Source organism: Gopherus flavomarginatus, chromosome 3, assembly GCF_025201925.1.
Source record: "Gopherus flavomarginatus isolate rGopFla2 chromosome 3, rGopFla2.mat.asm, whole genome shotgun sequence".
NCBI classification, from domain to species: Eukaryota; Metazoa; Chordata; order Testudines; family Testudinidae; genus Gopherus; species Gopherus flavomarginatus.
Window position 1 is genome coordinate 234260039 of NC_066619.1, and position 20157 is coordinate 234280195.

Consider the following 20157-nt stretch of genomic DNA (forward strand, 5'->3'; position numbering starts at 1 on the left):
TGGAAACTTCCTGCTGGTTTCAAAGGGAAAAGCCACAGAGGGAACCTTCTCTTCTGAAGACTGCCAGTCAGCTCCAGAAGGGAAATCATGAACTGGACTGCTGGCCAAAAAACTGCCCAAGGACTAAATATAGGACAGGCACAATAAAGAACAGAGGAGGAGCTGTACTCCGGGGAGCTGGAACCACCAGGATCAAAGAGAGATGCCGTGGGTGGTAAAAGGAAATTGAACCATGCTCCACCCAAACATAGATTGCTACTTTCATTTTATAGAATGAATGCTGGCAAAAAGAATAAAGAAAAGAACAAATTAAGCTGTTCTCAGTCCTCGGAGCCAAATGTTTTGAGCCTCATGCGTAGGGACATGGTGTTATAACAAGAGGGATTGTGATTGTTCCACTGGCATCATGTCCAAAGGATCTACTGAGTCTGACCCAGGACGATATCAATGGAACTGTTCTATCAAAACATAACTCTAGAAAACAGCAAAATAAGCAAGTTAATTGAGCTTGTTAAATGAAAATGACAATATTTGCATTGTTTTATTTATTTATTTAAATGAAAACAGTATTTTGTTTGGTCTTAAACATCCCATACAGAGGTTGCAATCCAAACATTGCAGCATTGTTCTACTGCAGGAGAGCACCAACATGAAACTGTCAGGAGACTGGTTTTAAATTAAAGTAGACCTGACTAATCTGTTTACATTGGATGTATTGCAAAGAGTAATTGGTCTACAAAGCACATTAGATGTTTGTAATTCAGATTTCACAAAACAGTAAAAGCTGTGTTATCCGGCACTTTATATTGGTTATTGGAAAAGGTTCAAAAAAGGGCAATAGAAATTATTAGAGGTATGGAATGGCTTCTGTAGGAGGAGAGATTACTAAAACTGGGACTTTTCAGCTTGGAAAAGAGACGATGAAGGGGGAATATGATAGAGGTCTATAAAATCATGACTGGTGTGGAGAAAGTAAATAAGGAAGTGTTACTTACTCCTTCTCATAACACAAGAACTAGGAGTCACCAAATGAAATTAGCAAAGAATCCTGTGGCACCTTATAGACTAACAGACGTTTTGGAGCATGAGCTTTCATGCTCTGACCCACGAAAGCTCATGCTCCAAAACGTCTGTTAGTCTATAAGGTGCCACAGGATTCTTTGCTGCTTTCAGAGATCCAGACTAACACGGCTACCCCTCTGATACTTGACACCAAATGAAAGTAATAGGCAGAAGGCTTAAAACAAACAAGGAAGTAAGTATTTCTTCACACAATACACAGTCAGCCTGTGGAACTCTTTTCCAGAGGATGTTGTGAAGGCCAACACTATAACAAAATTCAAAAAAGAACTGGATAAATTCATGGAAGATAGGTTCATCAATGGCTATTAGCAAGGATGGGCAGGGATGGTGTCCCTAGCCTTTGTTTGTGAGAAGCTAGGAATAAGAGACAGGAAATGAATCCCTAGATGATTACCTGTTAAATTGCACCTGGCATTGGCCACTGTCGGAAGACAGGATACTGGATCTTTGGTCTGACACTGTATGACCGTTCTTATGTTTGCCAACCAGAAAGCTCTATAAAACGGCATTTCTGATATCTCTGATTTCTGATCCAGGCAGTGCTCACCTCAGGCAGCTCCCTGCAAGTGGTGACATGTCCCTGATGCTCCTAGGTGAAGGAAAGGCCACCAGGGCTCTGTACATTGCCCCCGCTCCACCCCGAGCACTGGCTCTGCAGCTCCCATTGGCCTCGAACTGCAGCCAATGGGAGCTGTGGAGGTAGCGCCTGCAGGCAGAGGCAGCGCGCAGAGACGCCTGGCTGCGCCTCTGCCTAGGAGCAGCAGGGACATGTTGCCACTTGCAGGGAGCTGCCCGAGGTGAGCATCTCCCAGATCTGGCACCCCAAAACCCCTCCCATGTTCCACCCCCTTGCCCCACATCCCCTCCGGCACCCAAACTCCCTCCCAGAGCCCATGCCCCCTCCAGCGCCCCAAGTCCCAGCCCTGAGCTCCCTCCCTCACCCAAACTCTCTCCCTCCATTGATAAGTATAACTCTTTAGTTAACTGGAATTTTTGACTAACCAGCACCCCCATTTCCCCAATATGCTGAATAACAAAGCTTTTCCTATATATGGTAATATATGTAAACACATTTGATTCATTGAAAATCATTGACCTGATTCTCAGGTCTGCTGAGTACACACAACTCCCTTTGACCTCAGTGGGACCTGTGAATATGCCACACCTGAGTATCGTTCCAGTGATTTTTAACCTGCCAGCATCTCTTTAATTTTCTATCCAACTTCCATAGAAACCAGCATTTTAAAAAATCATTTCTGAGTTTCCTCTTAATCCTTCAATACTCTGTCTTGACCAGTCATAAATAGCCATTACATTATGTTATTGATCATCTGCCCCATTCGGCTTTGTAGTCAAGAGTACTTGTGTTTCAGAATAAACTGAAGCAATGTGAATAATGCTTTCCATTGTTTTATAGGTGAGTCGTCCTCACCCCAGTGATCATCCTCTCCTGATCTTCTACATGGTTGGTGGAGTGACAGTCTCTGAAGTCAGAATGGTGAGGGACCTAATATCAGCATACAAACCCGGTATCCAGGTATGAAACCTTAAGTACTGTGATTTCTATCTGAGCCAGGAAAATTAAGAGTAACAAAGAAAATGCTTTTTATAGTGTTGAACACTGCCCTGGTATCAAACACGTACCATGTCATATAAATAAACATGTGCAGGCAAGCAGCTTTCAGATGCAAGTTATTTAAAGTTTGTTGTGTGCAGTAGATTCAGTGAGGCCCAGATCGTTCCATAGGACCTCAGAATTTGCACATGCAGTTTTCTGTGAATGAACATTTGCTTGGGAATCTGCATACATAAATTGAACTGCAAGCAGCGATGCCACTAAGAGGAACAGTAATGACTGTCCAAAATGTTCTGTTCTCCTCAGCCAGAAAGAAAATGGCTGGGATTAGGGGCCTCCGAGGTGGAAAGGGGAGGCTTACGTGTCAGTGTCACAGGGTGATGCTGGCCCTTTAAAAGGGAAAAGACCAGTGCACCTATGACTGCTCAACTGCCTCCTAACTGGGCTTAAAAGAGGGCACTTGGGCCCTATGAGAGAGAGACCTAATGAGGCAGAGCTGTCTGAGAGAGGCAGAGAAGAGCAGATGAGAGCTGCCTGAGGAGGAAAGGAGAGTTCCTTGCGGTGGCGGCATCAGCAGCCACGAGCTGTTACAGAAAGCCATGAGGTAGAGCAAAAGGTTGTTGGTGAGGACTGGCCAAAACTGGGGAACCCCTGATGAGTTAGAGGAGAGCTTGTGCAGAAGCCCCTAGGAAGAAGAGAAGGTTAGGGGAAAGTAAGCCCAAAAGGAGAGTGTTGATCCTGGAGTGTGGATCCCAGGAGCAGAGGCAGGACTAGGGTGCCCAGACAGCAAGTATGAAAAATTGGGACAGAGTGTGGGGGGTAATAGGTGCCAATATGAGAATAAGCCTCAAATATCAGGACTGTCCCTATAAAATTGGGACATCTGGTCACCTTAGGCAGGACTCACAGGCAGAGTCTGGCTGAATGGAACACTGTGGGAAGTCCTCTTACAGTGAGCCTGGGAGGCTGCAGGAAGCTGATCCCAGAACAAGCGGTTGGTCCTGGAGGGACATGCCCTGAGCAGAGGTAGGACTGTCGGGCAGGGATGCCTGGCTGAATGGAACACTGAGCAGAATTCTGTCGTGGGAGACCTGGCTTTGGGCTACAGAAGAAAACCCATGGTAGAGAAACGGGTCTAGGAACTATTGGGTAGAAGGCCTGGAGAATGAGGAGCCCTGTAACAGGCTAAACGGACTGGGGCAGAGTGGTTAATGACTCTCTGGGTGGTGACCCAGGGATTGAAGAGCTGCTGTATTGTAACCTTGTTTTACTTTGAGGTTTTGAGAACAACTGTCTTTACGACGATGGGACTATGGCACTTATATGAATAAAGAGGTTTGAGTTTGTTGCTGAGAGAGACAATGTGCCTTAATCTGGGTGCATTCTAATGGAAAACTGAGAAAGACACACTTGTCATGCCATGACCTGCCACAGGAGGGTGCCCCAAGCAGCTCCACCTTCTCACAGTCAGGTTTGAGTTACTGTGACTCCCTACACCAACAGGGTTGAATTCTTGCAGGGCTGACTTAGCCTTTCATCCTTCTGTACTGGATAAATTATTTATTTTCTGTTACTGATTGAGAGTCAGGATGAGGCCTTAAAAATCAAGATCCTAGCTGCTTTGTATGGACCTCAGATCCCTGGACATTTTCTGTAAGAGTTTGCTCCAGCCTCCTAGGTTAAAATGTGTCCCCTCTCCTCTCCCCCCGCCCCCCCCCCCACCTGCAGTTCAGTGTGCTATGCTCAAGTTGACAACCTGGCTGCCATCCTATCCCGCAAAGAGGTCCATCTCAAAGAGTTTACAGCTGAATAAACAATACAGACAAAGTCTATAAACAACCACACAGGCAACCTGTCAAATAGTATTTGCATTCCCTCCAGGTTTGTCTCACCAAACCAACCTCCTCCCCTGCCCCATCCCCTCTCTTCTGTCCAGATGCCCCTGGCACTAAGGTGCCATTCATTGACCCTGCCTACCCTCCAAAATAACTTTGGGCTCAGTCAGTTAAGGGGAAGGGACTATTATTGGCAAGCATCAGAAGGTCTGCTGCTCCTGGGCACACTGCCTGGGGGGGGGGGGGGCAGGTAGCTCCATGTGGTGGGGTTTCCTGGGAGAGGGGACAAAAAGTCCATCTGACTGGTCCCTGCCCCATTCATTCTCTGGCAGCAGCTCCTGACTGCATTCACTGTCATTCCAGTGGAGTGGGAGGGCAGGGGTTACATCTGGCAGGGTCTAAGGCCTTGGCTACACTGGCGCTTTACAGCGCTGCAACTTTCTCACTCAGGGGTGTGAAAAAAACACACCCCTGAGCGCTGCAAGATACAGTGCTGTAAAGCGCCAGTGTAAACAGTGCTCCAGCGCTGGGAGCGCGGCTCCCAGCGCTGCAAGCTAATCCCCATGAGGAGCTGGAGTACGTGCAGCGCTGGGAGAGCTCTCTCCCAGCACTGGAGCTGCGACCACACTCGCACTTCAAAGCGCTGCCGCGGCAGCGCTCCTGCGGCAGTGCTTTGAAGTTCCGAGTGTAACCAAGCTCTAAGATATTGATAATTGTTAATTTGAAGGAAGGTGTATGGGAGCAGCTGGATTTCTCCTGGGTGGAGCAGGCACAGAAGGTGATCCTTATAGCTGCAAGAGAGATGCAAAGAAACACTTCATAACCAGCTGCCTGTGTCATTAAACATGTCTTGTTCCAAAGGCTGAATGTAAACTCTCGTTTTAATTCCTGCAAATACAGCTCTTGCTAATGAAAAGTCTGTAGCAAAATGGAGCCAACCAAGGCAGAGCAGCCTCTGATTGATAGCATGTTTTCCACACCTTAACCGCATCTTTGAGTTGAGAACTCAATATCTTTATAAGATTAAATGCCCTTTCCAAGAGCACTTTTTCATCTGATAACATGTTTCTCCCCAATTAGCTTCTCACTTATCTCCTTAACACGGTGAGTCAAATTCCTTGCAATTCAGAACAGGGACTGAATTGTGAGGTACTGATGGACAAGTTAATCCAGACTCTAAATGTTTTAATATAGCTTGAAAGATAAGCACAGAGTTAATGAGGGAGATGGTGTAAAACTATGCAAGAATTCTTTTGGCTAACTTTCTAAAAGGGATTGAGGTTTGACAGTGGTGACATGGAATCTGGTGCTGCTTTGCTTTGGTTGACCCTGGTGGCAGGTCACCCTTTGAGGCAGATTCCCAAAGAATTTAGAGGTGACGCATCTTTTACTGCCCCTTGCCTTTGTATAAAATTGTTACATTAGGGACTAAAGGGCTTTAGGGGAGAGTCCTGAGGGGGGATAAAAGGAAGAAAAGAAATGGTTGTTCGAGTCTCACATATAAAAGTGTCTGAGTTAGCTGGATTTACCTGAATTTCTAGAGTTCGGCTGTGAATATGCGCCACCTGTTTGGGATTATTCTCTTTTCAAAGAGTCAGGCATTCATCTACCACAAGCCAGTGTTTAACAGAGCTGTTTTTTTGATGTTCAGGCGATCAGTTTCAGACATCAGGGCAAGATGAAACATTGGCCTCCCTGTTCCGTTGCACTTAAACAAAACACTGACATTTGCACCAATTATTGGCACTTCTTTTAAACTAGAGTTGCACTGTGGATGTGAAAGTAAAGAGATTTATAAAACAACAACAGACAACCCTGTCAGCAGATTGGTTTCCCCACCAATTGCTCCAGCAGTTGTTTGGAGTTTAGGCAAATGAGAATTAAGTCTGGAGATTGGAAACATATGTTTTTATCCACATAAGCAAATATATATTTTAGTGTAGATAGGGAACATTTGGTTCATCTCTTCTCATTGTGAGACACAAAGGAGAACAGTGTGTTTCAGGCATCATTTGTTCTCAGATGAAGCTGAATAGCTCTGCCTACTGCTTCCTCGCAGATACCACCTCATAGGTGTAATGAATTGGTACTTCAGAGGCATCTAACTTGCGAAGAGGCAGAAACAGCTGAACTAACAAGAGAAGAGAATGACTTAAAAAAAAAAGAAAGAAACTAAAGAGGTGGAAAGAGGAAAAAGTGGATGTTTTAATCCCTTCCCTGTGTCACATCACTACCCACAAATGTTTGAACATGTACCAACATTGGTTCATGTTCACGTGCACACAGACTCCAGAGATCTGCTCTACAGCAGAGCATGGTGACATGTGACAATCCATGTGTCCTGCACCTTGTTTACTATATTCCCACTGTATGACTATGCAACAATGACACAGATGAGAACAGAAATATAAAGACATGCCCAGTTTATACAGATTCAGTTCCAATGATTTACTTCTGCTGGCCCAGATTATTTCTGTGAGGTCTCAAACATGCCTTACATTAAATGCTATAAAACTGCATAGTTATTTATGAAGTGCAATTATCACCCCTGGCAACCATGATTATGTTTGTGTTCTTTAGCTGATCTGAAATATTGGGTGAAATCCTGGCCCCACTGAAGTCAAAGGAAGTTTTGCCCAGGGGATTACACCCAGAGTTGTACTGCATTGTCATTAGTATTGCTGCTTGCATCATATTGCCTGAGCCATGTAGTCTGAAACTTCACAGCATGTGCATTCAACCTCTTGTGCCTCCTTGCGAGCCAGATATCTGGTGATATCCAAGATTACCAGCTACCGTCTCATGGGATGTTTGCATTGTGGGATGATTAATTTCCCAATTTAGTTTCTGTTTCACAATTCCTTCATTTTTCACACAAACCTTCTCCTCACCTTCTCTTTTTCTACCCTGGTGCTACTCATTGCAGTGTAGTAGATCGTGGAATGACCCTCTGGCCACTTTATGGTGGCTGTCATGGCAAAATGTAGCCCTCAATTGAAGTGTCACAGACAAGGGCACAAATGTTAAGATGGGTGAGGATCTACAAAGGAAATTTATCCTCCTAAAGAGACTTGCTTGGACATTTATTTTATGGGCAATTGTACAAAAGATTGAATCATCTGCTTTCCATAGAAACAGAGGGCTATATGCTCTCCTTCATCCACATCTGAAACCACTATTGATATCCATATGCATGGATGGGAGACGGCAAGATTGTGTCTTAACGTCAGAATAAGTTACAGTCATCACTCTCATTTGTTTGTGTGGACTCGTTTTATCAGTTGCACATCTACCCTGGTAGTTTAATGATAATACTATGAAGATGAAATTGCTTTTATCTGTGAGTGGTGGTGGTTTGGCCTGTAGATTCATAGACAAAAAACATTAGTAATATGTCACCTCACATTTCTTAGAATTAAGCTGAGTACATAGGAAGAGGAGTGCACAGACTGTACTGTACTCTGATTCCTCCACAACATAAATAGGAAAGTGCAGTCTTTGACACCAGCAAATTACAGAGGTGGTCTTAAGCAATGGGAAATAGAAGAGATAATCAGTGTCATTTTGCTGTAGTTTGTATGGGAAAGCACATGAGGTTGTTAGCACAAAAGAAAGTGTAGTAATTTAACTCCAGATTCTTTTCATTATTTAAAGAGAGGATGAAAGAAAAGAAAAGAATGTGGCGCAGGGGAGGCTTAAGTGTAGTACTACTGAGATCTGGGGTATTTGGAATTTAATACCTTTTTTTTTAAATCACCTGCAGTGTTTGAATATTCAGATAACAATATATTCATGCGTGTTGATTTTTACCTCAGATGAAGAGTGTGCACAATTTGATCAATTATTAAAAGAAAATAGGTACATGCACACTCAATGTTGTTGGCATTTGAATTACAGTTGCCATAATTTATGCCTCCTCATTTTTTTGGATTTTTCTAAATTAGATACCCTTAATCTTACATTGAAAAAGCAAGTTCATTTTTAAGTCTGGTACAACCCTCCTCCAGTTTGTCCTGTACTTAATATGTGGGCCTGATCTTACAAACACTGCTGTGAGTAGTGCTTGTTATATGCAGTAGTCCCATTGGCTCTAAAGGTAGTAATGCCCGACACTCCATTAGATCTGCAGGATTGAGAATTTAGTAGCTAATCAAATCTAGTTAGGGATCTAGGGGAGAAAAAAACATATATAAATATATATTGTGTACAAAAATCCATCTATGATGGTCTGCTGCTTAAAGGATAAAAACAACAATTCTGCTCTGTGAAAAATATTAGTTTTTGAAGTGTTCCAATGCTGGATGTTGGCATTGATCTATGTAAAGAATTAAATATTCATTGAGCCAGAGAGAGAGAGGCTGACTCTAAAGCTTGATGGTTTGGGTGTTTGAGATTTGGGAGGACTCAGGTTGAAGTCCCTGCTCTGAATCAGGCAGAAAACAGGCTTCAGACTGGGTTGCCCACACCTCTGTCTCTGACTAGAAATTCCCTCCTTGACCTGAGAAACCTTCCCAATCAATATTGTGTCAGAACCAAGACATTTCTTTTGGTTTTGACAAAACTGTATTTTTCAGTGGAAAAAAGATTTTATCAAAACTGTTTTGACCAGCTCTAGTAATGGGTGATGCTGCCTTTCACTAGGGACATATTTTTTCCTTATGAAAAGAGTAACAAAGATAATCCAAACTGTGTCCGTGCTTCAGCCGTGATCCTGCTGGCTGGAACACCAGGCTCCTAGTCTCAAGTGGCAAGTTTCTGATAGTTGACTGTATTTCATTGACTAGCCACAGCAGGCAGACAATGCTTTCTGTAATTTTCACCTCAGCATAAACAAAGAAGAAACAGCTGCAATTTTGTGTCACTTGTTGACAAAATTCAGTGCTGTGGCAAGGGAAACTGCTGGTTGATCAACTCATTTTTCACAAGTAAATGCAACGGGAGTCATAACAAATCACTGTGCTACTCTGGTAGTGGAATTGTGTGGGGTGAATGAGTCACCCTACAAATGCATTAGGAGTGAGATAGTGATCACTTTTCTCCCACTGATGGGATCTGCTATAATTATTAGCTGAGCAGGTGGTAGCATTGGACAAGCTGTATTGCCACCTCACAGTGAGCATAAGACATCAATGATCCTTCTGCTGTACTGTAAATGAACAGTACACGTTTAGAGATCTTGTTCTGATTGCAGACAAGATTAGTCTCCTGAATTGCATTTTTTTATTTCTGTCTTCAGGTAATTGTGCTCTCCTCAACGCTTCTGACACCACTTAACATTCCTGAGTTGTTGTTTGCAACAGACCATCTACAACCAGACATAGGCATCTGAAGAGTGCAGATCTGTGGAGAAGATAAGTGATTTGCCTTCACTGGAAATACCACCCTCTTGCCTGTTATTCTTTCCAATATTCTTCCAAAAATGAATTTGTCTAAAAGCTAATTGTGGTTGTAATTGAAAACTGAGTTAAGTGATTTGATAGCTGGCTGCAAGGGGACTTGAATGGATTTTGGGAGCACTTAAAAATCATTCATTTGTTCAGTGACATCAGGCTAACACTCAGCTCCTCCCTGCTGAATGATATTGCTAACATGGGCCCTCCCCACCGCATTGCCCAGAGAATGATGGCTGCCTGTAGTAATTCCCCAGAAAGGGGGTAATTCTGGAACAGCTGCAAAGGGCTAGATTCTGCCGCCTTACCTTCATGGAGTAGTTCTTTCCACTGTAAGTAGTCCCAAAATGGGATTCCTTGTAGTGTAAAGTTGGAGTAAAGGTAGCAGAACCTAGCCATGGCCTGTTTTGTTCCCCTGTAAAACACATGTGCCTTAGTTAGTGTTTAAGTCCTTCTGCGCAGTCTGTGACCCAAGCCCCAGGGAGAAGCTATGAAGCACAGCAGTGAACTGAGTTGTCAGTAGTAGAATAGCTACAAGTCCACCGATGGTAGAAGTGGAGGGAAGCATGGATGGAGAATTCCACCATAATCAAACTGGTGAGCCATGTACTGGCTTTCTCACAGGTCCCTGGTTTTCTCTCTTGTTTGCCTTAGTCATAATCTCATGAGAAAAGTTACTTTCTTTGACATTCTCCTCTGCATGATTTTGCACAGGAAAACATGTGGGCCGAGATGATTAGATGTTTCACTTTATTAATCCTAGAGGAATGCTTCTCTCAGGCACATCAAATAAATAACATATTCCCATGTGCAAAAACATTAGGGTTCCAAAAGTAGAACGCTCATTTAAAGTTGTATTTCTGAATAACAAAGGTAGGAATAGCTTTTGATTTTAATTTATGATTAGGCAACAGCCTTTAACAAGGCAGGCTCTCTGAGTTATGTAACTTTTCTTTTTTTAATTTTGCTTTAATTTTTGGAGGAAAAAAACGTAAGTGGTTGAGGATTCCAGCTGTTTACTGCACTGAGGTTAATAAAAATGCAGCATAAAATAATGGTGCCACAAAGATGTAGCGTATTGTCTCAGTTTGTTCATCCCAGGGATGCTAAGGCTACATTCTGTGCTGGGAGATCATTTACAGTTACATTTTAGGGCCACATTTTTAGGCCGTCATTCTATATACAGTGAAGTTCCCCTATTTTAGCATTCTTTATTATGCCCAGAGACTAGGTTAAATAGAAACTAGTTCTGTAAGCTTTGCTCACTAGCTAGTTTAAGTTCTGTTAAATGTAACCTTTTTTCTGAAAACTCTTCGTTTTGTTTTAATGGTACACTTTGGTGGCCAGAAGGGAACAAAAGCTTGATTATAAAGGTTAGACTGAAACATGGACAAAGTTGCCTTTATGAAAACAGATTTAGTTGATGAATATAGAACGTTACGTTCCACTGTACTTGATGGGAAAATAACATATCAAACCACATGTAATGCTAAAAGCTTATGAAGTCTTTTTGACTGAACAAGTTAGAGAAATAACAGCAAACAGCCTGTCTCTGTGGTTACATTTCTTCTTCTTCATCTGCAGTGTTTACATCAGGGGTTGGCAACCTTTCAGAAGTGTTGTGCCAAGTCTTCATTTATTCACTCTGATTTAAGTATCTGATTTAAGGTTTCACATGCCAGTAATACATTTTAACGTTTTTAGAAGGTCTCTTTCTATAAGTCTATAATATATAACTAAACTATTGTTGTATGTAAAGTAAATAAGGTTTTTAAAATGTTTAAGAAGGTTCATTTAAAATTAAAATGCAGAGCCTCCCTGGACCGGTGGCCAGGACCCAGACAGTGTGAGTGCCACTGAAAATCAGCTCGCTCGCCGCCTTTGGCACGCATGCCATACATTGCCTACCCCTAGTTTACATTATCAGAATGTAGATGTTTTGGAAATTACTTAACAATGAAGAAAAGATTACAGAATCTGCTCATCTTCCTGGCTTTTTCATACACACCAACCCCTCATTTATTAGATACAGTCTGTTGCTCTTCCCCCACCCCACCCTACCCCATACATACACAGGCAGCATAACCAGAAAGGGGCACCTGGTCATGTGTTAATTCTGCTGTGTGGCTGTCAATTCCTCCACATCGTATGGCCCTTCCCCCATCTTTCAGCCGCTGCAAGGGATTCTATGCAGGAGCTCCTGGCACAGGGAAGTGGTCACCAGTCCTAAGAAGCTGTTGCAGCTGTGACAGTTTCTGTCCCTTCCTCTCCCCACCCCCTTACCTGAACACTCTCAGAGCCCTGACTTGGTAATCTGAGGACATGCTGCATGAGTTATTGGGCAGGGTAAACCAGTGAGGGTTGGGGACTAAATAGACTTTGGTGTTGGAGGTTCCCACAGCTCTTGTGATTCCACAGATCCCTGTATAGGGGGATGCCTAATCTTCTATGCCCACCTTGGAGGAACCTTCATAGCCAGTTTGCCATGGTGGAATGCAACAGCAGGCTAGAGCACTGTACTTCAGCAACAGTGAGAGCAGTCAAGCAGTCAGGGGCTGAAAGGAGACAAAGATGATTGGCTACTGTTCAAGGACAACAAGGCAGACCTTGGGCCTTTCAGGATTTGTTTTGGAAAGGAGGGTGGGGGCTGTGTCTCCTAGTTTGGGGGAGGAGGTGGGGCAGGGTGAGTGTGGTTTTTGGTTGTATCAGCAGCAGAAGTTTTGAGGGAGGGTGAGATAGAGAGCTAAGGCAGGGAACTGGCCCCTAAGTGGGGGGTCAGCATGGGCATTGCATGCTGTGAACTGGCAGGAGGATGCTTGCTGTCCCAAAGCGAGGTAATGGCTAGCACCCAAATTTTCTGTAGAGGCCAAGCAGATATCCAGGTGTCTGTTGCTTATCCCTTGGTGGACTCCTTCTCGTCTTCCTCCAACCACACATACACAAGATTCAAGGGCCTTCGAGTTCCCTCCAGTCATCTACAAGCAGGAATAGCTCAGCAGATGCCGCTACTTCATCAGGCAAACGTCATCTACACAGTACGGGACATGGCCATTCTCCACTGCAGTAGAGGATTGAATTTTGTGTTTGCTGGCCAAAGAAGTGGGGATGTCAAAGGATATTATACCAGATTTTGGAAGGCTTCCCTATCTTAGTAGTTGTAGTGAAATTGGTGGAGGGGAGAGGGTCTTTGAAAATAAGAAAGCAGTGGTCTGGTTACACAACTGGTTCATAATGCATCATGTTCTCCTGCAGCCCTCATCCTTTTCCAACTCCCCACCCCCCACTTTGCCATACCAGCACCATGCCAGGAACCTGCTCCAGGGGAAAGGTGGAATGCTTGCAACCCTCTGTCACCTGCCCTGGCACTTTGGCCAGTCTGACATGGACATTAGTCACTTGGGTGACAATGAGTTAGTTGACACATCTGCATTAAAGCTCAAATGAGACTAGATTAAGTTACAGTCTATGATCCTTCTGGTCAGGCTGGTATAATTGCACATTACTGCAGCAGGAGTGGTGGTGAAGCAACTGCCCTATTGCAAGTGTTGAGTGGAAGATATTCTAGCTAAGCTTGGCATTAGGTGGGGATGCCTTAGATCAGGAGCAGAGTTGGGAGCCTGACTCCCAGGGGTAGGCTTTTGATTACAGCACTTTGCCTGCAGCCAATCTGCCAACCAGAAGGAAACACTTTGTCCAGGTGACCATCATGCAATGACTAATAGCATCTTGGGGCAGGCTAGTCTTGCAGGTGACATTTTCATAAGCAATTGGAAATTAACTTGGGGGAAATGGTCACTGTCTCCTACGTGGGTGATAGAGAAGAGAATTTTGATATTTCAGGACAGTGAAACCCAGTGCTAGAAGCTCTTAAGGGTTGGCCTAGGAAAACTAGTCCTTTTTAAGAAGGCAGAATGGTTATTGGCTTATCGTCTAAGCCGGCTGGCTGGGTCTGCGGGGTGGTCTGTGGTTAGATCAGGCACAGCCACCTCTTTTCTCAAGAATGAGTCTGTGTTTCCCCATGATTATTATTATTGTGCGATAAAGTTGGGGCCTAGGTGCCATTTGTTCCAGGCGGTATGTCTCAGCTGTCTAGTTCTCTCTGTGAATGGAATGAAGTCAGAAGTTTGTGCCAATTTACTTTTATCCCCATATACACTGATCAAGCTCACTTTCATTCTTCAAGGCATCGTATTTATCACTAAGCAAAATTGTAGTGTAGGTTGTGCTAATACTGCCAGTTTCTAACAGAAGAAATTGAAAGTGGTAGAGGCTGGTGTTTAGCTCATATCTAAGTACCATCAAGCCTCACCCCCACAGCCCCATTATTTGAATTTTTATGCCAGAAGAGAGAGGGTTGGATCCTGAACCCTAGTCTGAAAGGCCTTGTTTTCTGCATAATTGCATCAAAGGACAATATATGGTACAGAAAAGCTTCTGAGTACTTTTCACAATGCCTAAGGTGCTTGTGCCTGTAAGACCTGAATACATAAAAATATGCAAAGGAGGAGGATTTAATTCATATTTCTGCCTATTGATTTTGTAAAGAGTGGTTAGGATATACCATACAGGAAATTCTGAGTAAAATAGATACTTGTAAAGCAATGCTTTGTCCCCAGGGTTCACAGGCTGTTTCCAGTTCTGTTTAAAACAAAAAACACTACATGAGAAAATGTGTAGTTCAAAAAAATTTAATGCTGAAACAGACTGCAGGAGTGAAAAGTCTGCTCCACATAAGGAGTTATCATACACAGAATAAATTACAGTTTAAGCAAAAGCACAAGTGGCTTTTTAAAGTGCATTTGTATAAGGCCTTTAGCCTATATTCTCAAACTCCATTGGCTCAATGTAAAAATGCTTAAGTCTGCTAGGTGTGGTTAAAGATGAATATCCCACTGAACTCGGAGAGAAAGGGCTCAGCTAAGAAAAATCCAACCAGCTTCCCGGGGCGGCTCTAGACATTTTGCTGCCCCAAGCACAGCATCATGCCGCGGTGGGGCGATCTGCAACTCGCTGGTCCCGCGGCTTCGGTGGAGCCTCCTGCCAGCCACCAGCAGAGCGCCCCCTGCGGCATGCCGCTCCAAGCACACGCTTTGCATGCTGGGGCCTGGAGCCGCCCCAGCCAGCTTCACTGCCTGGAGCCAACAGTGTATATCATACAATACTGAATTGACAGAGTTCCTTCCATGCTTACTACACACAATGGGGCTGCAGGGAAATGGAAAAGGTTTTGCACTGAGCAGTTACCAAGGATCATCATTCCAACTCAGGACTTGCATCTGAAAAGCAGCAGTAGTGTAACATTTTAAAATTAATCTCAACAATATTTTTAGATAGTAAAAAAACAAACAAGTTATTTGTAATGATAAAATACACTTAGACCCTGTGCACAATATTTCTGTGTACAAAAATTCTGGTCAAACCCTCAGTAACAATGTAGCAAGTCAAAATAGTGTAGCATTGTTTTTACAATCATGAAAACCCAGTCACAGCCACTCATTTTACACTGACTTTTCAAAACAAGCCCATTTGTGCTTCAGAATACATGGGTAAAATCAAGCTCTACTGAGCAATAAAAATACATACATGCTGTCCTTCATCCAGCACGAAAACAAGCATACAGCTGTAAGACTCAAATGGTTATTTCCAATTAGTAAGCTGCAGTTCAGGGTATTTATTGTTTTGGTCACCAAACTTAGTTAAATGATGTGGTTGTACATCAAGCCAACTGTGTCCCATCCTAGGAAAGCAAGACTAAAGTTTTGTGGGTTGTTTTCTTTTCAATTACTAAAAGTTTGGTTTTAAAATGAAGATAGATGTTCTACCGTTCACTTGCTAGAATCACTTAAGGAGTTTATTCAAGCCTCATGCTTATTTCTCCTTTAAGCAATGGTTTATTTCTACAGTAGTTCAAAAGAACCTCTGATCCATCCTTCTTTCACATGGCCTTGGACTCCATAGTGCCAGTGTTTAACATTCCAAAGTTGGAACTTTATGACAACAGGTTGAGAAGATAAACCCCCCCACTTAACTTTGCCTTCAGACAGAAGTGACAGTCCTAACTTTAGCAGACAAAGCTTGCTTAAACCTTCTCTTCAGATCCTGCATGTTTGGCGACTTTGGCCTTGGGATAAGAGAGGTTCTTCTCTTCTCAGGGGTGCTAGTTATTTGTTGTTTACTAACTTCTTTACACAGGACATGGAAGGCATTGAAGACATCATTGTAGTTCTCACTGACAGACACTTCATAAAAAGTACAACCTAGCATGTTGGCCAATTGAAGTCCATTCTGTGGCTCCACCTCTTTAATATGTAGGAGATCAGCTTTGTTTGCTACAACAACAACAGGGACTCTGTTTCCTGGGTGTAACTGTCGAACTTGCTGATGAAGTTGACTAAGTAGTTCATAGCTCTTATAATCTGTGATGGAAAAAACAATCACAACAGCATCTGCCCATCGAATGCACCTGTTCAACTGTTCATTACAGTCCAGACCGTGTTCATGGATCTGAGAAAGAAGAATTGTTTTAAATTAGATGGTTATGACAGAAAAAAATTAAAGTAACCTGACTTTCATTTAAAGCGTGTAATTCTAAATGCATTTTATATTTTGATAGACTTGTATTTTGTATTGTAAATTAAGCTATAATTTGTGTGTGTGCGCGCACACCTTTATAAAGTATGTCGATCCAACTGCAGAAATCTGGAATAAATAACACTAGAGTTGCCACACTCCAGTGGAAAATTGACCTGAATAGTTCTGCAAGCAGAGAAAAGCTTTGTAGTTCCACAGAATGGGAAATTAACTGGCTAGACAGTAAGTCTAGGGAAGCAAAGATATGAGCTGGAAGCATTTAAACCTGGAGAGTTGCCCAGTGCAAAAAGGCAAAATCCAGCATTACTCTTGTCTACACACTCAAACTTTCCATAATACGAGATTAAGTCATAACAACTCTTAATGAATGCAACCACAATACTATGGTTTTTAGTTTCTATTGTGCACTTTTGTGAAACTTTAGAGTTTATCAGGCTGTAGTAATGACATTTTTCCTTCCAAGTTTTTCCCAATGCATTTCTTGTTGGCACAAAAATAAAATGTTCCTAACACATTAGAATGTAAATCTGTATTGGATAAATCAGCCTTCCCATGTCTCTCCAAGAGTACAAAAGATTAACTGAAATAGTGGGTTGTTTACTTTTACTGTCAATGCACTATATACATACAGGACATCGAGCTTTCACTGTTTATAAACAAGGTTATCAGTTCTGCCATTCAAAATACTTGATACTAAAATGGATAGTGAACTATTTTCCAGAACAATTGATAAGTGGCTGAACAGCTCATCTGGCAAAAGATATAAAGATTAAAGCTTATTTTCCTATTTTAAGAAATGTATGGATATGTGGCTCACCTGAATTCCTGGTGTATCTTGCACTTGAATAGCAAGCATCTCTCCATCTATCTGGATCTGTCTGCTATAAAGGTTACCTAACAACAACATCATTCTGTTACAAATACACTCAAAGCTATATGAACAGACCCAAAAATTGCCTGGAGGGGGGACATGAACGGCAGCACTTAAAAACGTTTCTATTGTCCTGTGCTCTTATCAATAACCACTCAACTGTAAGCAACTGCAGTAAGAGACTGGTAACTTTAACACAATGACAGAGGGAAGGTTGTAGTGGTTTGTGGTTGTTATCAGAACCCATAGAAGTTAGTTTTGCATTAACTTGCTTGCAAATTTTCAGTTTTTTAATTTTATAAAAAACTTGGAGCTGATTACACCTTTCAAGAGACTGGGACAATTTTAATTACCAGCAAAGACAAACCCACTTTTGTTATAGGACATGAGTTGCTTTGACAATTAGGGGTTCTGCACTTGAGCAAATATTTTCTCTTTAAAGTGTTTTTGGATTGGATGCATTTTGAGTCTATATGGTCTTGAGACGTTTAAAGGCATGTGTCCCTACAACAGCAACATCTTGACTGGTTTGTGATGTCATTAGAAACACTCCTTTCTTGGATATATTTATTGCCTTATTTCTATACTATAGCTGATTTCTAATCGTATTACCTGGACCTACACTTCTTTTTTTTTTAAATGTTTCCGTCCATCACTCATACTGCTTATCTAGTTTGGCTACGCTTGTTTGCTTGTCTGTCTTCCCTGGATCATTAACTATTTTTAATCTTAAAAAAAAAAAAAAAGAGAGAGAGAACAGGTCCAGTGGTGTTGGAACAGTTTTTAAAAGTGGGGGTGCTGAGAACCATTGACCAAAACTGTAAACCCTGTATATGAAAGAAACCACTTCAAGCCAGGGTGGGGGCAGCAACCCCAGTTCCAGCACCCCTGAAAGGGGCATGTAATGAAGCTGAGTTTCCCCCCCAACATCACTCAGCTGGGTCCACAACTTTGAACGACAAGCTAAAGTGGGGTGCCTTAGGGGTTTAACAAGTCGAATTTCAGATTAAACACTCTGTGTAAAGTCTCGATCCCCATCACAGCAGCAGGAATAGATGCTCCTTGTCTGCTTTTAGCCAGTGTTCAGCACCCTACAGTGCAAGACTCCTGTTTGCTTCCCTGATAAACTGGTGCACGGCCCCGGAACGTTAGTCGGCCAGGCAGCGGTCGGTGATTATTGAGAGCAGGGGTATTGGACAATGTAATTTGTGCCTTAAGCAGTGAAAATCTAAGTGGCATCTACCTCCCGACGTGCTCGGGGGCGAGGGCAAGGCGGTATTTAGCCTTTATCAATGTAGCACCGCGCAGCATGAGGCTCAAGCCGCCCAGCCACTCCCCGCCCCCTTACCTGCGTTCCTCTCGTAGTCTCCGATGAAGCGTTTTGTGAGGAATCGCACCACCAGGGCTGCAATGAACACAACAAAAGCCGGTTACAACCGCTCCCGCTGGGACGCGTGCGCAGCAAGCCCCTTCCCGCAGCCCAGGGGCTCGGAGAGGGTCAGTGTCGAGGCCCCGGGGGCGAGCAGCACCCCGCTTTGCGGGAGCGGGGGAGGCCAGGGGCTCTGGCGGCAGGGAGCCCGCGCCTGGCCACGCTGCACTCCCCGCCCCCAGGCGATCGAGGCGCGCAGCACTCACCGGTTTTGCCCACGCCGCTGGCTCCCACCACGGCGATCTTGATGAGGCGGGGGCGGGCGGAGGACCCCCCGCTGCAGCCGTCTCCGCTGGCGCTGGCGCTGGCGCTGCCGGCCTGGGGGTACTCGGCGATGGTGCACATGTTCTGGACAAGGCGCATCGCAGCTGCCCCGGGAGCAGAGCAGCCGGCGTCGGGGAGCGGGCGCTGCAGCGGCTCGGAGGGAGGATGCCGGGGTGGGGGGCGCTGCTGCTGGCGGCACAGCGGGGCGTGGGGGCGGCAGGACCCGATGTGTCCGCGCTGGGAGCTGCCTGGCGAGTCTCTGTCGGTCCCGCTGCTCTCTGAGCTCCCGGCGCTGTCCCGGCTCTTTTCTCTCCCCTCCTCCAAACCCCGCCCCGCCTCCTCCGGCGGCCACTCACCGCTCCCGGGAGCCGCCCGCCCCGCGCCTGCAGCGCCGCTGCTCCGCCGCCAGTGGCTGCCCCTGGGCCGCCGCGCTCCCATCAGCGCTGCTGGCTGCGGCCGGGCGGTAGCGAGCGGGTCAGAGAAGCGGCGAAGACTCGAGGATGCTGCTGAACGAGCCATGGGCCGGGGCGTGGGGGGGGCGAGGCACCAGCGAAGGCCTGGCCTGGGCTGGTCCCAGTGCGGGGCTGCTGCGTTAGGGGGAGAGTCCGCCTGTCACAAGGCAGCGTAAAGCCCTAACCAAAGGGAACCAGCTCCAGCCAGAGTCACCCCTGAAATATTAAACCCCGCTGAGGTGGCTGAATAGTTCCAAGGGTGGATCCCAAACAGCTTCCAAGTCCCTCCGGTAACAGCCCTAGGAGTGGCCACACAGCACCGGCCCCATGGCCCAGCCAGTCCCGTTCCCTGCTCCAGCAGTGGGCGATACCAGATGGTGCAGCCGAAAGGGCAAGACCCTGCCACCGGGCAGCTCAAGGGTGATCTTCCCTCACCCTTAGGACTCATCCCGATGCTGTCTAGTAGTTAAAGAGGCTTAGTGCCTGAAGCACGAGGGTTAATATCCCTCCCAAAGATTATTTATTATAAATGTAACTCAGCCTAGGCCTGTTATCCATATCAATGTATAAACCGTCGCCATAGCTTGAACGTAAGGGCGTTAACGGTCCTGCAGTCAGTTACTATGTTACGTGGGGAGAAGTATCATTTATTATTTGTGTTATGGT

At 44.5% G+C, this 20157-nt stretch overlaps 2 protein-coding genes across 2 annotated transcripts in view; one reads left to right on the forward strand and one right to left on the reverse strand.

The window, feature by feature from the left end:
- The window catches only part of SCFD2 (sec1 family domain containing 2), a 316169-nt gene extending 304441 nt beyond the window's left edge, over window positions 1-11728 (forward strand). Inside the window, exons 8-9 of the mRNA XM_050947619.1 lie at window positions 2501-2620; window positions 9731-11728. Coding sequence (XP_050803576.1) covers window positions 2501-2620; window positions 9731-9823 — 213 coding nt within the window. The 3' untranslated portion in view covers window positions 9824-11728. The remainder of the gene's footprint in view (window positions 1-2500; window positions 2621-9730) is intronic.
- Window positions 11729-14556: 2828 nt separating this feature from the next.
- On the reverse strand, window positions 14557-19341 carry RASL11B (RAS like family 11 member B). The gene is made up of 4 exons (XM_050948048.1): window positions 18982-19341; window positions 18695-18751; window positions 17293-17369; window positions 14557-16388 (listed from the first exon to the last, which is right to left on the reverse strand). The coding sequence occupies exons 1-4, from the start codon at window positions 19136-19138 to the stop codon at window positions 15921-15923; spliced, it is 759 nt and encodes a 252-aa protein (XP_050804005.1). The 5' UTR covers window positions 19139-19341; the 3' UTR covers window positions 14557-15920.
- Window positions 19342-20157: the final 816 nt, after the last annotated feature.

Coding starts and splice junctions, on each gene's coding strand:
- RASL11B (XM_050948048.1), bottom strand. CDS start 19,138: ATGCGCCTTGTCCAGAACATGTGCACCATCGCCGAGTACCCCCAGGCC. Junction 17,370..18,694: donor AGACTACGAGAGGAACGCAG/GTAAGGGGGCGG, acceptor TGTTGTTGTTAG/GTAACCTTTATAGCAGACAG. Junction 16,389..17,292: donor AAGATACACCAGGAATTCAG/GTGAGCCACATA, acceptor CTTCTTTCTCAG/ATCCATGAACACGGTCTGGA.